We start from the raw sequence: 17,901 nt of genomic DNA on the forward strand, positions 1-17,901 counted from the left end.
AGTTGATAATTGCCCAGTCTCCCCTTTAATCTTTAATGAGTATACTATTTAATATACTCATTGGGTGGAATATTTTGTTTTCGTTTCTTGTGATTTGGTTTTGTTATGGCTAAGAAGACATTCGGAGGTAGAAGCCCTTGAAATCCAGCTAGCTGATACTTGACGGCTTGTTGTGGGCACCCTGTTATGTGAAACGATCAGTGCACGTTTAAAATGCCCGTTTTTCTCACTTTCTTCTCCTTTGTGTTCCTTTATCACTATCAAGTTTAGTCGATGCCCATTCTGTTGTGCTGCAGTACGGGGCTCCTTCCGCTGCTGTGTTTGTTGTAAGGATTTATGATGACGTTACAGCCAGAGGAAGCAGCTGTTTGTGGGGTATCGTTTTTTATTAACTCAGTGTTTCTGATGACCAGCTGCCAATAATTTCAACATTACTTCTGTGCCTTTTTCACAACCGTATGGCATAGTGAAAATTTTCTTTCCCTATCAAAATGTAGTGTGAATGGTCAGTGATTTTTAGATCTCTGCTTCTTGACTTTCTCTGTGCCTCTGTTTCTTTAGTTAGAAAATGGGGATAATAAAGTTGCTATGTCATAAAAGTAGCTGTGAGAATGAAAGATAGAAAGGTCTTCATGCAGTTCCTAGCACTCAAACTATTTTTTTTTTTTCTTTGAGAAAGGTTAGCCCTGAGCTAACTGCTGCCAACCCTCCTCTTTTCGCTGAGGAAGACTGGCCCTGAGCTAACATCGTGCCCATCTTCCTCTGCTTTATACGTGGGATGCCTGCCACAGCATGGCGTGCCACGTGGTGCCATGTCCGCACCCGGGATCCGAACCTGCGAACCCCGGGGCCGCCGAAGTGGAATGTGCACACTTAACCGCTGTGCCACCGGGCCAGCCCCTCAAACTATTATTAATTACTTGTTTTTGATAGAAAGGGGGGAATAGGTGGCAGTTGCTTTTTAAATGACATTTAAGTTCCTATGAAAGTGTTAGACTCTTGAGTAGTTTTATGCTGTAGACTTATCGGACTGAGTTGAGAATGGCAGAAATGCTTATTACTATTCTCAAATATCTTACTTGACTGAAGAATTCTGGTGAATAGCTATTTTAACCAGAGTTGCATAATTTTAACCTAAAAAAAAAGTCACTTAGTAAGCTTCTCAGTATAATTAAGAACAGCTAGTGTCGGTCCTTCCAGATTCCCCTCAAACTTGCCTTATATCTGAGCAGAAGCTCTTTTTAGCTCAGATTGGAAGAAATGATTTGGTGTCCTGGGAAGCTGAGAGTTCAGTGACTGTCCTTGGCCCTCATGGCTGCCACATGTGGTTTGCTGGGAAGAATCTAAGAATGCATACTCTGAGATTAAATAAAACAATTCAGATAGAAAAACTGTTTTCCTTGGGAGTAAAGATTTTTTTAAATGTAAAGTTAATTAACAATACATTGGTGTATTTCTCGACTTTGTTATATTTTAATTATTTTTTCTACTAGGAAACAAATCAAACGAAATAATAGGACACTCATGTACTCACCCACAAGATTAAACAGATGTTAATATTTTGCTGTTTGTTTCATGCCTCCCTTTTCGAAAAACAATAAAGCGTAACAGGTGTAGCTGAATGCCATTCCGTTTCCTCCTTTTCTCCTTCCCCACAGGTAATCCTTTCCTTCAAGTTGGTATGTGTCATCATTGTGTGCTTTTATTATATGTGTCTGTGTCTATAACGTAGATGATTGTTTTGTGTTAAACTTTCATTCCAACAGCAAAGAACAGTTAAATTGTTTCTGCTTTTTTCACTCTTCCCAACAGTGCTGCACTTAATATCCTCATGCAAAAAGTAAGCGTTTCTCTCCTGCAGTCCACCTAGAAGTGAGCATCTTCCCCTCCAGCTGTTTCCAAATTGCTCTCGAAAGGAATTGTAGCAGGATAGTCCTCTGTGAGCAGTTTTCTGGTTTCCTCTTTCTTGACATCCTTGCCAGCACTTGTATTTAGACTTCTGAATTTTTGCCAGTTTTAATAGGTGTAAAATCTCACCTTACTGTTTTAATTTGCAGTTCTCTGATTACCATTGAGATGGGGTATCTTTTCATATATCTCCTGGCTTTTCAGGTTTCCTTCTCTGAATTTCCTGCTTGTGTCCTTTGCCCATTGTTCTGTTGGGTTGTGTGTTCACTTTGTCAGGAGCGTATGTTGCATATATATCTTCTCCCAGGGTGAAGGTGTCTTTTCACTTTGCTCATGTTTTTGGAGAACAACTCGCACTGCTGAATTTGGTTTACTGTTTTTCTGGAGGGGAGTTTGCATTGATATTTATGTCACATAGTCTTAAACTTCCTTATGCTGTCCTTTGTACGCTGTCTTATTACTGCACGTTCCTCACATAGTGAGTTCAGTGGCACTCCTCTTTTTTCTGTTCTCTGGGAAGGTTTGTTTGAGATGATCTCTTCCATGAATGTTTGATAAAACTCACCTGTAAAGCCATCGGGGGCCTAGTAATTTTGGGTATTTAGTGCTTGATTGATTTATGGAGGGTGTGTGTGTGGAGTTATACTGCTGTTTCTTTTATGGTTATGGGTCTTTTCTATTTATTGAAAAAGTTTTGATAAGTTATATTTTTTCTGGGAGATTGCCTGTTTCATCTAGAGTTTTCAAAATTATTCCTAGTGTTTTCATATTATGTAAATTTCTACCATATTTGTAAATGATGTGTCTTAAATTCTTGGTACTTATGGCTTCTCTCTTTTCCTAATCTGTCCACTGTTGTTGATTCAGTTTGTTATTTATTTTCTTTCTCGATAATTTCTTCTCTTACAATTTTACGCTCTTTGGGTGTACTCTTTTATTTTCTAACTTCTCAAGTTAGATGCTTGGCTCGTTAATTTTCAGTCTTGTCTCGTATATCCATTTAAGGCTATAAATTTTTCACTAAGATCTATTTTAGCTGTATCCCACAAGTTTTTATATGTCATGTATTTATTGATCAGCTTTAACTTTTTTCTGTTGGCCATTATGATTTTCTATATGAATTATTTAGTAAACTTAAATTTTTTCAGATGCATTGGAGGGTTTTGGTTTATATTTTTCTATTAATTGTGTTTCATTGTCCTCTGAACCTGCTCTATGAGATACTGATTCTCTAGTATTTTTTGAGATTTGCTTTGTGGTATCCTTGTTGCTCATTTAAAGAAATAAATATTTAATGTGTGCTTGAAAAAAAATATTTATTTTAAAATTTTAGCTACAAGGCTGAGTAGATCCAATGGGTGAAGTTGTTACTTCTGTTGAAGTCTTCTATATTCATGCTCATCTTTATCTGTTAGCTTGGTTTCTTAAATCTTTGTTAAAATCTCTTAAGATTACGGCTTTGTTATTTTCTCCTTAGAGTTCTGTCCACTTTTGCTTTCAGTGTTTTGAAGCTGTGTAGTTAAGAAGTTCATGGTGCCGGTGCCTTCCTGGTGAATTGTTTCCTTCAGCATCATGTAGTGACGTTGGTCTTACGTAACGCCTCGCTCCACCCTACAGTGTGTCTGTTTTAGTATAGCTACCGGCATAGATTTTTATACCCCCTCCCCTCCTTTAGTTGCCTTTTGTTACCATTATTTTTTAAATGTGTCTAGTGGCTAATCTAATCTGAGACACTGTCCTTTAGCTGGTGGGTTTAAGCCATTGTATTTACCACAATTCATGATTTCTAGTTGGTTTTATTTTTACTATCTTACTTTGTGCTTTCTGGTTTGCATGCTTTTTTTCTTGGCTTTTTTTTTTTATTTCCCCTTTGTATTGGATCGAAGGAGTTTTTTTAATTCCACCACCCTTCTTCCCATTCCACACACTTTTTGGAAATTATACATTGTCTTTCCTTTTAGTGTTTACCCGCAATTTTAGAATGCTTACGTGACTTAAAGTCTGAAGCTAGTCGGTTTTCCTGCCTTTCTCTAGAGAAGAGCCCTGAAACCTGTGAACTCTGATCGTATCTGGCTCACGTTATTGTTGTCTGGTGTTTTAGCTCTGCCTTGTGTCACTTGTACTCCAGCCAGGCATCATTCCCGCTGTGTTAGACAGTCAGTGCCCGGTGACGTTGACCACATTACCAGGTTTTTTGCTCACTGTTGTTTTGGTATCCCAATTCTTTCTTCTAGTCCATTTTCTTTTCCTAAAGTAAGTTCTTGAACTTAATTCTTTGAAATTAATTTTCAAATTCTTTGAGATAAGTCCAAGAATTTAATTTTTTGAATATGACTCTATAAATGGTAAATTCTGCATCTCTTTTTGTTTAAAATGTCTTTTATGTGTTTGGGTTATTTTGGTTATCACTTTTGAATGATAGTTCATCTGGATATTGTTGTTTTTCTTAGTGTTTGAGATATTTTCCCATGTCTTTGTTTCTGTAATTACTTTTGAGAAGTTGGTCCACAGTCAGTCTAATTATAATGTCTCTCTCTGTAGGTAATGTCTTTTCTCTATAGTTGTTTTTGAGATTTTTTGTTTTAGGTGTTCTAAATTGCACTAGGATGTGAGTAGATACAGATAGATTTTTACTTATACTGCTTGAGACTTGTGCCTTTTGAATCTGAAGACTTATGCTTTTAATTGAACCTGGAAAATTCTCAGCCATTCTCTCTTCCTGGAGAAGTCTCTCTTCAAGAGAAGTTTTTGCTTCTCTTCCACTCTATTCTCTCCTTCTGGAATGTCTACTTAAACATGTGTCAGACCTCATCCTGGCCTTCCTTTCCCAGAATGTTTTAAATTATGAAATATCACACATTCAAAAGAGTAACTAGGCCTGTAATTTAAATAATAATACGTAGTATTACATAATATACCTTCATATGTAATATAATAATATCATAAAATGAACACTTGTGAGTCTGCCAGCAGCCGCTTGAGCAGCAGAACGACACCTGGGGTGGTAGTAGTTCCAGGGGTGGGGTGCTCACTAGTTTTTGTGAGTGCACAATGCGGGAGTTAGTGGCCGCACCTGGCTGAGTGCCTAGCAGCAGTTCCTTCATGACGGAAAGGTGTGATCAGGGGTGTGGTAGAGGGGGTTCCAGCGCTTAAGTTTGGGGTAACGTTTATTGAGCACTTCCAGTGCAGGGCCAGAACCAAATGCTTTATACCTTGATTGTCCCAGCTTGTCCTCACATCGGCTCTGCAGGAATGGACTATACTGTTTTCGTGTTTTACAGATGAGGAATGAGGTTGAGAGGTGAGGGAATTTGGCCAGGGCTCAGGGCTAGGAAATGACAGAGCCACCACTGCAACCCAGGCAGTTTGGTGCTTTGCTGCCTGTAAATGACCCTGTGGCTTCTGTTTGTAACACCCAGATTCTGTATAATATTCTGTTTGTTAGTTAACATTTTCTTTTATGAATTCCTTTTTTGGTGATGTGGTTCAGGAGATCCAAACAGGGTTTAATTAGTTTTGCAAGGGAAGGGGAGAGCGTGTGGAAAAAACTTAGGCCTTGGGTCTGTAGACAGGGCCATCTTCACAGCTCCGTTTAGGACCCACCTTTCTTAGCAAAAAACCTCCCCAAAGACTGTGACCCCCGCAAACGCTGTTGAATGCCCTTCCCCTGTGTTCCTGCTGCCCCTGGGCCTGTCCTGGTGGAGCACGTCTCATACTGCACTGGCAGTTGAAGTGTCTTTTGTCCTCGCATTGGACTAGATGCTCAGCCAGGATGGGGCTACCCTGTTCATTTCTGTATCTCCAACACTCAGCACGTTGTCTGGCCCATAAAAGTTCACAAATGACACATAGTCGTAATTCTTTTTTTTTTTTTTTCTTTTCCTGAGGAAGATTTGCCCGTAGCTAACATCTGTGCCAGTCTTCCTCTGTTTTGTAGTAACTGAGCCACCAGCACAGCAGTGTAAGTCCACACTGGGCAACCAAAGTGGAGTGTGCTGAACTTAACCACCATGCCACCAGGGCTGGCCCACATATTTGTAATTCTTAATGATGGAGTAAATTAATATTTTATGCCAGAAGCACTAATAAGTGACACTCGTTTTTAATTGTTTACTATATTTCAGGTACTATAATTAGATTTTTTACTTACCTTATAGAGATAATTGTAATACTAAATTATGACTTAGCTGAAAACGTTCTCTCATTTACTCCTCACAGTAATCCTGGGAGATGAGTAGCATTGTTACCCATTTTGCAGATGAGAGCTGAAGTTGAGAGAGATGATGTGACTTGCCTGTGGTTACATGCTGTTTAAGCAGTGGGGACTGGATTTGAACCCATATCTGTCAGACTCTGGATTCCATGGTCTTTGTACTTAAGCATACTGCTTCTCTGGAGATTTCTGTGATCAAATCAAAGTGGAGAGATCGTAGAATTTACTGAGCTTGAAAATTTTCCAAGAAGCCAGCCCCAGTGTTGTGACGACTTGCCATAACAGGGGGAAAACAACAGAAAACGGGTTGGGTTTTACACTGCAGGATTCCTTTTGTATACCTGCCTTTAGAGCATGAAACCCTCAGTGTGAACTGACGCTAACCTGTTTAAAAAAGGAAGTCACTTTTGCACAGCTGTTGTTACAACAGCATGTGTCTTGGTTAACATAAAATTGGTCTGATAAGCCAGATTGGCTTGTTAGATTCAAAGGTGTAACACAGGCAAATTGTGATGACTACTTAGAATCAGCGTTAAAAATGGTGTTCTTAGTGAGATGTGGAACTGGACAGTGGATGAGGTCCAAGTTGGTATTAGATTGGCGTTTCTGGTCATTGAAGACAGGGGAGAGAGAGACATTAAAGTGCGTGTGTCCTTCAGCCCCTCAGCAGTAGCTAAAGCTTTTCTTTTCATAATCTTAACTTTGCTTGCTCACAGTGCCTTTCATTTCCAGAACTGTTAATTTGTATAATCAAGGATTATTGTATTAAAAGCTATATTTTACATTTTGAATAATACCAAGGTTTTTTGATTTTCCTTTTTTTCTTTCTACAGTAAAAAGACCTATAATTTATAATTTGACTATCGTAGAATTGTATGTTGTAAGAAGACTTTTGTATTCTCTTTCGCTATGTCTATTAATGCAGTCGAGTAAATGAAATCTTTGTGGTTTTAGAAATTTGGATCCTTCCAGTTTGGTGGAGTGTTCTTGGTAGTGGCTACTCCTAGAAATGCAAGTTGACAGTGCTTAACCAGCTGACATTGGCTGGTGTGAGTGTTGTATGTAGACGGTTGAGGGTTTGGGCTGGAGGTAATAAAGGAGACATGGGTCTCAGAAAACACACCAACTCTGTGGCGTTACCTAATAGGTTCGTTTTCTTTCTTCTTTCAGACTGGACGAATTGACAAATCCTACCCTACAGTATGTGGCCACACAGGACCCGTGCTCGACATCGACTGGTGCCCACATAACGATCAGGTCATTGCCAGCGGTTCAGAGGACTGCACGGTTATGGTAAGCTCCTGGGGTGTGGCGTGCACACGGCCGGGGAGACTCACCTGCTGCTCCCAAAGCCTGTGTGTGTGTCGAGGCTTGAAGAGCAGAAAATCAGAGCAGTGTTGATTGTCCACTGGCTTAGATGAGGATTTAGCCACGTTCAAGTTTAACTGCAGATAAGCCTTCTACAAGCCCTTACGTCAAGAGGTTGTACTGTATTGTCTTTTCTCTTCTTTTGTATGTGTGTGTACGTGCTTATTGACAGTAAACACATCTGCTCTTTCCAGTAATTCTGTGAATTCCATTGGACCACATGATGACCCCTCCCTCTTCCAAAAAAGGAGAGAAAAAGTTTCTAGCGTGAATTGTGTATTACTGTGAAATAAGATGCCAAAGGTTATACAGATGAAATGGGATATGTAACAGATAAGGGGAGGTAGGGAAGTTTTCAAGTGCTTATTTCCAAGCTAACGTCAGAAGGTGTGTTCTGTCTGGTGGACCCTGGTTAACAAAGTCCTTTTTAAGTAGAGGAAGATGGGCATGATGTTAGCTCAGGGCCAGTCTTCCTCAGCAGGTAGAGGAGGCTTGGCAGCAGATGTTAGCTCAGGGCTAATATTCCTCAAAAAAATGAAAGAAAGTCCTTTTTATGCAGACATATAAACAAACAGCTTGAAAGATAAAGTAAGTTCTTTACATTCCCTCATTTAGATTCCGAAAGTAGGTTTTATCTGAAGCCAAGGTTTGGGATACTTTTTAATGTAAAGCTGCTTGTTCTTTTTTTTTTTTTAAGATTGGCACCTGAACTAACATCTGTTGCCAATCTTGCTTTTTCCTTCTTCTTCTCCTCCCCAAAGCCCCCCAGTACCTAGTTGTCTATTCTGGTTGTGAGTGCCTCTGGTTGTGCTACGTGGACGCCTCCTCAGCGTGGCCTGATAAGTGGTGCCATGTTCGCACCCAGGATCCGAACTGGTGGAGTGCCGGGCCGCCAAAGCTCTGTGCGCGAACTTGACCACTTGGCCACGGGGCCGGCCCCTAAAGCTGCTTGTTCTTCATTATGTTCTTCTTCGCCTTAAACTGTAATTATTGGTTTGGATCAATTTTTAATCCTAGCCCAAGATGTGTGGAGAGGTTAGGTGTCAGCAGAGACAGGGAGCACTGGATCAGGGAAGGGGGGCCCTGATTAAGTGCAAGAGGTGTCTCCACGCTGGTTGGGCAGCTAGGAGAACCACACCGCTTCTGTTTCCCTCTTCATTTTCTGTGGACTGAACCAGGCTTAGAAACATTGTTTGGAAAGCTTTATTGGTTAACATTATTTTACAAGAACACAAATTAATTCCTGAACCGTGTCATTTAAACATTTACCCATTTTTCCTCGTGGACTTTTGGCTGAGGATAACTCCTCCTGTGATCTCATAATTTTGGCAGCCAAAGCATATTAAAGAAATATGCTGCTGTTAAAAGGAATTGTCCCATTTAATGTGCCTTGCTAAATTGATCGTTTTAATTGCTGCAGACACATTTTGCTAAGAGAAGGGAACAGTATTTAGACCTGATGCCAGAGTTTTACACTGAGAGTCTTAGCCTCTGTTGAGGAAGCAGCTTCGGTCCTTCGCTCCCTCTCCAGCATCATTGGTCATGTTGCCTTTGGAAACATTTCTTTTTGAATTATAAGACACACTAAACAAACAGTTAAATGAATTCAGTTAAGTGAAAAAAGTGAATTAAGTGAGTTAAATGATTTATTACAAAGTGAACACCCTGTAACCGCCACCCAGCTCTAGAAACAGAACTTTCCCAGACTTCTCAGACTCCCCCCTGTGCCCCAGCCCAGTCGCAAGCCCTCCTGCGCTCTCAAAGGAGCCACCGTCCGCGTTTTCTAATCCTCCCTTCTTTGCCTGTCTCGATGGTTTTAATCACTCAGGTGTGCATCTCTGGACACTATAGCTTAGTCTGGCCAGTTTTAAAAACTTGATATGTCCTTTTTTTTTTCTGGGAAAGATTTGCTCTGAGCTAACATCTGTTGCCAATCTTCCTCTCTCTCTTTTTTTTCTTTCTCCCCAAAGCCCCAGTACATAGTTGTACATTCTAGTTGTAGGTCCTTGTGGTTCTGTGTGAGCTGCTGCCACGGCCTGGCTACTGACAGACGAGGGGTGTGGTTCCACGCCTGGGAACCGAACCCAGGCCGCTGAAGCGGAGCGCACCAAACTTGAGTCACTAGGCCATCAGGGCTGGTTCTTGATGTGTCTTTTAAGTCTTTCTTAATCTGTAGGTTCCTCCTACATCCTTTTCTTGTCCTTAACAGTGTATTTGTTGAAGAAGCCTGACCTTCGACCTGTGTCTTTCAGGCCTAGATTTTGCTGATTGCACCCTCGTGGTGCAGTTCAGCATGCTCCCCTGTCCTCTGAATTCCCTGCAGGTTGGCAGCTGGATCCTGAAGTGTGATGGGATTCAGGTTCAACCCCTTGGCAAGATCATATATAGTTAGTGTTCAGTTCTTCCGCCAGGAGGCACCTGGTGTCAAGATGTCTGGTTTTTGTTCTTTTTTGATTTGTGCAGCTACTGCTGCTCAGGGCCTAGAGCCAGGATTTTCTTAGGGGTCACAAATGGTGATATTAAATTCTATTATTTCGTTTTCAGTTTTTAGCTGGTATAATTTTATAAGATGATGCTCCCTCTTCTCTATTGTTTAGTTACCCAGTGGTGAGTTCGTATATGAAACAGGATAAATGCTTGATTATTTTCCTTTTATTTACCCAGTTTTCAAAATAATGAATTTGTTCTCTGTCTTCCTCAGAAGGTGACCAATTAGGGTTGTCTTTTTCTTCCCTTTCATTTTGTTTTAAATCACAGATTTGAACGTATTTCATGGGGTTTGATCATTCTGATTCTTGTCTCAGAGCTCAGGTCGGCTAGTCTTTGCCAGCAGGAATCTCTTCATGTTTCCCAAGTCCTTTGGACATGACCTTGGTGTCTTTGATAGCTTCCTTGCTGTCTGGTCTCTTAAGCTGTTCTCGGATCCTCCTGGACATCTCTTGACCACACTTTGGATCAGCCATTTCTCTCAGAAGCTCTGTCGTCGTTTTTCTAGTGGAAAATGGAATTGCTAGGTCACAGTCTGCGTGCTAGAAATGCTCCTTGTCACCATGTGATCACTGTTTTTATCTTCGAAGTAAATGGGGCTAGAATATACATATGTATTTAAAGATATACCTTGTGACTTCATCTTAATATTTCCAGCTCAAATTCAGGACCATAAAGTTTTAACCTAACCTCGTTAATATTATGTTTCTATCTCCTTTCTCCCACACTGAGAATCCTGGTTCTCAAGGACTCAGTGGGTGGATCAGAATATCCGGATGTGTCTCGTTTGCTTTTTCACAGTATACATACAGTAGTTTCAGAGTAAAAATACTAGTATCACGACCAACTGTGATTACTGAAAATTTTTTAAAAAACCAACTTTTTAATCTATGCTATCTCTGTTCTCCCTCTGTTTAAAAATCGATAAACTCTATATTTTCAAGGTCCCATAGCCATTACATTTAACAGCCTCTCGTATCTTAGTTTCCCATCAGTCCTCATGCTGGTCTCTCTCTAGTCATTTGGATCATCTGAAGTTTCTTCTCTGGTAGATTCTAGACCCCAGGACTCTAGAAACCAACCCGAGAGGGCTCCCTTCTGGGACAGCCCCCATACTGCGGAGAGATTCCAAGGAACAGGCTCATGGAAGATATTCTCTAAGCTCTTCTATATCAGTAATAGCCTGTCTGTGACCTTGATACTTGAAGGTGAGTTTTTCTGGATAGAAAATCCTTCACTTTCAGTTTTTCCTCAAGTATCTAAACATATTATTCCATTTTCTTTGGACATAAAGTGTTGCTGTCAAAAAAATCAGATGATAATCTAATTTTCTTCCTTTATAAATCCTATATTCTTTCTGCCTAGATATTCGTAAGATTTTTTTCTTAAAATACAGTGATTTTCCTAGAATATTGTTCATTATCCTGAGTTGGTGTTCCTGGGTTCACTGTGTACTCCTTGAATATATAGTTGCGAGTTTTCTTTTTAGGAAAGTTTTCTCGAATTACGGTTTCTAGCGTTTGTTCTGTTTCCTTGCTTTGCTCTCTTCTTCAGGGACTCCTGTCATCTGTGTGCTTCATCTTCTTGACCTGTCTTCAGTATTTGTCAGTTTCTCTAAGCTTTTTTCCCTGTCCATTTCTTTTAGACTGAAATCTGATTTTACCTTTCTTTCTTGGGGGGCATTATTTGCTGTGTTTATTTGATCTTAGGTTCTTTCTTGGTTAGTCTTCATTTCTAAAGAGCTTTTTCTTTTATTTCTAATTTTTAAAAAATTTCTGCAACCTTACTTTTGAACTTTTCAAGTTCTGATTTGTAATGTTTCCCATCTTGTATTGTCTTCTTAGTCTTTTATTTTAAAATATGTGTAGTTTTTATCTTTTTTTTGAGCATGTTTTCTTAGCGTTCTTGTATTGTCTCTAGGGATGTTATTCTGTGCCTTGTCCTCTTTTTTTTCTTACGGTGATTTTGGGGCCTTGATTTTTGTTTTCTCCTATTTGTATGTGAATTCAGTTTTCCCAAGCTTTGAGAAGGCGGCTTGGTTCACATAGCTGTTCCTACTCACAGGCTCCCCCTTCTGTCGTTTTCAGGTAGTGTCACAAACGTGCTGGCTGGCTTACTCAGATTCCCAGGCCTGCTTTTATTTGGCCTTTCTCCTCCTTTTGCCCCTCTTATTTCTGTCCTGCTCAGATTTGAGTCCATTCCTTGGAATCTCTCCTCAGTGTGGGGCCTTCCCGGAAGGGAGCCCTCTCTGGTTGATTTCTAGAGTGTGGGGTCTTGATAGCTCTAGCCCCTTGATACCTTTTCATTTCAGGCCCTCTTGCTCACCTGCTATTGCAGAGGGCAGAACCCCTCCCACTTTCCGGACGGGTCCATATGACTTGCTGTTCTCAGTTCTGTGAGGCGACCCATTGCTGCTCCATTGTTCCACACAAAGGCCGATAATATGCAAGTCACGTGGCTGTTGGTGGCTTTCCTCCACCCACTTGCATTTGGGGGTTGTTACTTGGTTTTGTGTAAATATTATCCATGGGTTTTGTTTGTTTGTTTGTTTTTTAAAGATTGGCACCTGAGCTGCCAGTTATTTTATTTTATTTTCTGCTTTTTCTCCCCAAATCCCCCCAGTACATTGTTGTATATTTTAGTTGTGGCAGGTGGGACGCCGCCTCAGCATGGCCCAGTGAGCAGTGCCAGGTCCACACCCGGGATCTGAACCAGCGACACCCTGGGCTGCCAAAGCGGAGTGCGCGAACTTAACCACTCGGCCATGGGGCCAGCCCCTGTTCATGGGTTTTTGATTTGTTACCTGCTTGCTCTGTGTTTTTGTGGAGGGACTTAGGAAGATCTCAAAACTATGCTGCCACTGACACCACCACCTTCCCAGAATCCTCTGACATTGCCCTTTAATTGGTATCGCCGTAGTGTGCATTTTGTAAGTGAAATAATGCTTTGGATAAATCCTCCTCCTGGTTTTTCGTTCTTTTTTTTAAGCCCTTAAGTACAGCACTGGTATATCATTCTCTTATTGTCCCCCAAATCATTAGTTATTATTGAGGTAATTACAAGAAGCTTTTGTAGTTTAGCAGTTGAAGTGAAATTGTACAGAAATATTTGGTCTCCTCCTGCGCCACCTGCTTCTTCATACCTCCTTTCCCACTGTGCTTTCCTGAAGGCAAAAGAACCCCATACAATAGGTCAGATGGTTTCAGACAGCACCAGTTTTTTGTTTTATTTTACTTTTTACAGAAAAACGCTGTCGTTTCCTAAGCCTAGGCTGTTAGTAGTAACCTATGAGCTACAAGTAGTAGAGAGCATAGCACGGCCTAATTCTAGTAGAGGAGGGATGCTGGGAAAGCGAGGGTGGGAGTTCTGAGTGCGTGCAGGGCACTTAAATGCTCTCAGCCTCAGTTCCCTTACATGCAAAGCAATGATGATAATGATGCCAGTTGAGGGGATCCAGGAAGATGTAAATATATGATGAGTTATTACTTTTTGCAGTGAGTTTTGATGTGTGCCCTTAGTGGACTCAGTAAGAATATCTTTAGCAAATATTTGGTAGGAAAAATAGAATGGAACCAGTTTATCAAATGAGCTGTAAAAGGATTAAGTTAATTTGAAAAACTGCTTTTTCTATTTACAGTTTAATTCCATTAAGTCCTAAGCATTTAGGCATTGATTTGTTAGTTTTGCAAGAATTGATTCAGTGACAGTGATGTCACTTTGATTGCAGTTTTAGGAGGAGGAATGCCAGCTTGATGGTCCAGTCCTTCATCTTTTGGCTTCTTTAAGCAGCCTAAAAGTAAATGATATTGGCATAGTTTACCTTTAATGGCCTACTTTCTGAAGCAGTGTTTTATACCAGCAGAAAACAATTATATAAACCCTCTTCCTAGAAACTATTCTCTGTTCCTACGTTTTCCAGATTTGGGGTACTGAGAGTTCTTTTCTCCAGCAATATCTTCTCATACGGAGCTTTAAAGACTGTTGGCTACTAAGTATTTTACTTGGGAAAATTTTAGCTCCAAGAAAATAATAGTGCTTTAAATAATACAAAGAGCGGCCAAGTTCAGTTCAGTGAACGATGTTGATTCAATGTTGTCCCTTATCTGCAGGGTGGTAATCTAACACAAATGCAAAAAATGGCTAATTCAAACAATGGGGTTGGGTACTTGTTTCTTCCAGAATCTGGGACGGGAAGGTCTTGCAGGCAGTGTCATCTTATTTGTCTCCAGCTAGATGTTCTGAATGGTCCCAAATGGCTAAATTTAAGTGGACACTTTTCCCTTCTCCCAAATCAGTCTTACACTCCTGTGGAAGTCAACAAAAATAAACTCCCTGGGGGCCGGCCCTGTGGCCGAGTGGTTAAGTTCACGCGCTCTGCTTCCGAGGCCCAGGGTTTCACTGGTTTGGATCCGGCGTGCGGACGTGGCACTGCTCATCGGGCCATGCTGAGGTGCTGTCCCACATGCCACAACTAGAAGGACCCACAACTAAAATATACAACTTTGTACCTGGGGGCTTTGGGAGAAAAAGGAAAAATAAAATCCTTAAAATAAATAAATAAACTCCCTATTTTATACATTTTTGCTTCTTTCGTAAATTTTCCTGATAGTTTTGCCTTGAAATAAACGTGGCAGTGCCATTGTCGGTGGGACGGGAGCGCCCTCCTCAGGATGCCTGTCCCTCTTGTCAGGCAGGAGGGCTTCGTGTTATTTCCCTTTTGTACAGATTGCACCTGGGCCATTTGCCAGCAGAATCATAGCTGTGGCGAATCAGAACCCAGCGCTCAGGCTTTGATTCTCTCAAGTCGGCTGTTGTTCTCGTTGTCACAGTTCGTTTAGGAGTGCCCTGCCTCTCCGCGCTGCCCCTCGGGGTTCCTGGGTCGGTGGTTCCTGCGGGCCACTGTGCCGCCTCGCAGCTGCTGCAGAAGCTGGGAGCCTCTTCCTGTCTCTTAGGATCATCTCTGTCCTTGCTTTTCCTTGCGGAATTGGTTCCTTAGCCTTTGAAAGCGATGGCCTTTAGGGGGAATAGACCTTTCCGTGGCTGTAACTCTAGTGCGAGCCCAGTAGCAAGTTCATGATGGGTGATTAAAATCAGGCAGCAGTGTCTGGAAACTTGGTGTATGCTTTAAATTTGCACCGTGTTTGAGAAATAAAACCATCAAACGGATTACTCTGAAAATTACTGCTTGACAGAAACCCAAGTTTCTTACTTGTCCTCACTTTTTTCTTGTTGGAACTGTTCTCTTGAGCTGTCCTTTTTCCGTGTTCAGAATTTCATGTGAAAAAGGATGCCAGTTGATCCTCAGTCGTTCCTCAACATGTGCTTAAAGTTGTTTTTCTCCGGAACCATGATGGCTTTCCACTGTTGATTCACTTTTTCATCTGGAAGGCCTTGCGACTGATTGCATTTTTTCAAAACAAAACAGAACCATTGCCATAGTAATGTGTTGTCCAAATAGAAATTTTCAGGAACACACAGTATTATTTAACAAAACAAAACGGAACAGAAAATCAAGTGGAGGGAGGAGAGCTGGTGGGCCGTGTCGCTGAGACGCCCACTCTGGGCACGCAGAGGCTGCGTGATGCCTGTTTTCCTCTCCGCTCACTGCGTGTGTTTTTGAAGCAGCTGGTTGGTGTTGGAGCACTAGCCTGCGGCTGTGGAACAGAGAGGAGCTCACGATCTGCGTGGCGATCTGAGTTGTTCTCATTTGTGCTAATGGGCCTAGGCACGAACCAGAGCTTTCACACATAAGGTATCTCGGACATAAATCAGGTAGTTGGGTACAGTGCTGAATTAATTTGAAGATGAGACTCATGGCAGAAATCCTGATGTTCGCACCTAGAAATATCTATGGGGTCGTAGTGATCACAGTATCAACGAGAAAAATAACCATGAACGGAGAGTAGACACTTTTTTGCCAAGCTCTGCTTTAAGCCTTTATGAGCATGACTGTGTTTAGTCCTTGTGCCAGCATGGTGGGCAGGAGTCTGTCCTATTTTACAGTTTGGGAAACAGGCCCAGGGAGTGACGGTTTTGTCAAAGGCCACCCTATTTCAGTTTTTTACATTATGGTGGTGCTTTGGGTATGCAAAATGTTTTAGCTCATTCGACCCTTGCAGTAACCCCTGTAAGCAGAGCTGATGCTGTCCCCAGTATCAAACAAGGAAATTGAGGCTCCTGGAAATGAAGTCCCTTCTTAATGCTGACATCGCCAATGAGTGTCCCTGCTCTGACAGGAGCCCGAGTCTTCTGACATCCAGGCCAGCGTCCTTGCTGCCGTACCAGGCTGTGCCCCAGGTGATGCTCCAGAAGACTAACCACGTGCTGAGTGGGACTTCTGCTCTTCATTGTCCCTGCACTGCAGGAGGCAGGACCTCTCAGTCCAAACTGGAAGGCTGCTGCCCGGAAGCAGCGGACAGCCCTAAAAAGGGCAGAGAGCTACCTAACGACAGGCTGTGAGTAGGGCCAGCACGCAGCAGCCGGGGGTGTGTCCGCTTTGTGTGGAAAGACTGACAGACCTGCCGGCTCTTTTCCACCATCCACAGTGGAGAACAACGCCACCTTTATTTACCGGCAGAGGCGAGAGTTCCGTTGTCTTTTCATTTCGTTTCACAGACTTTTCCAGTCACTTTCTCCTCCCACTCTAAACCCTTGTGCCTGTGTTACCTTTTTGACTCTGGTGCCTTTTCCCTGTCAGCCCTGCAGCCAGTCTCTTTGGGGCATCCCGTTTTTTTCTTGCAGCACTTGGCTTATACCAGCCTAGCGTGGGTGACGTACGCTGTGTGCCTTCCCGCTGCAAATACAAGTAACAGCAATTGCTAACCCTTGTGGAGAGCCTGCCCTACTCCTGGCGTTATTCTACGTGCTTTGGATTCGTGTTACCGCATTCGTGCTTACAACAACCCCAGTGAGAGGAGGTTCATTACTACTCCCGTCTTACAGATGAGGAGACTTAAGGCCCGGAGAGGTGAGGTGACTGTCCCCCAGGTCATACAGCCCATACGTGGCAGAATCAGTTGAACAGTCTCTGCTAGTTCTGGAGCCCATGTCCTTAACCACCGCACTGTCTCTACATTTTGGTGGCACTGACTGTGTGCCAGGCCCTGTTCTGGGGCTTTAGTAGCTCCTTTAACCTCCCAGCAGCCCTAGGAGGCATGCGTACTGGTGTCTCTTCTGCGCATAGGGACACCGTTTGCCCAGGACCATCCCGGGAAGTAGCCCAGGCAGGATTTGCACCAGGATCTGTTTGGCTCCAGAGTCCATGCTGCAACCCTCCGTCACATCCCTTGTCTTGCTGTCTTTGATTTTGGGTCTCATAGAGGTCTCTGCTTTGTGTTAGACCATAAACCCTGCAAGAGCAAGGTGTGTGCGCAGTCACCCTGTCCTCGCTTGCCTGGTAACAGGCATGCCTTAGACGGCCATTCAAGAAATGTGCTGCGTGAGTGAGCGACCCAGGTGGTAAGGTGGGTTAGGTACCTGTGTGACGTGCTTAAACTTGGTTGAGGGAACTGCTGAATCTGCCACAAGTGAGAGAAACGAGGAACAGAGCATTTCCTCCTTTTAAAATTATATAATAAATGTTTTGCTCCATCATTACAATTTCCTCTCAATCCAAGGAAAAGATGGATGAAGGGGAAGCTAGAGAAGGGAAAGGGCGAAGTCCCATTAGGAGCTCTGCTTCTGGCCTCCTGTTCACGATGGCAAGTGCCGATTTATAACCAAAGCCCCAGCACTCCATGCCTCGATGGGATCTAGATGAGGTGCTGTTGAATTGTGGTCAGGGTCTGGCAAGGCGGCTTTGCAGTCCTTGAGGAAAACCCAGCAGCCCGTGGTTATGGTGCCATCTGGAGATGGCAGCTGGTATTACCACCCCTTCAGTTCTAGCCGTGGGTCAGAATTCTTGCAAAATGCATTTCCTCTTGAGT

At 42.4% G+C, this 17,901-nt stretch overlaps 1 protein-coding gene across 3 annotated transcripts in view; it reads left to right on the top strand.

Annotated features, from left to right (window-relative positions):
- The window catches only part of CORO1C (coronin 1C), a 72,699-nt gene that overhangs the window by 37,950 nt on the left and 16,848 nt on the right, over nucleotides 1–17,901 (top strand). For all 3 annotated transcript variants that reach the window (XM_046639950.1, XM_046639949.1, XM_046639951.1), the window contains one exon: nucleotides 7,292–7,414. In XM_046639950.1, coding sequence (XP_046495906.1) covers nucleotides 7,292–7,414 — 123 coding nt within the window. The remainder of the gene's footprint in view (nucleotides 1–7,291; nucleotides 7,415–17,901) is intronic.

The sequence above is a fragment of the Equus quagga genome, chromosome 15, assembly GCF_021613505.1.
Source record: "Equus quagga isolate Etosha38 chromosome 15, UCLA_HA_Equagga_1.0, whole genome shotgun sequence".
Lineage (NCBI taxonomy): Eukaryota > Metazoa > Chordata > Mammalia > Perissodactyla > Equidae > Equus > Equus quagga.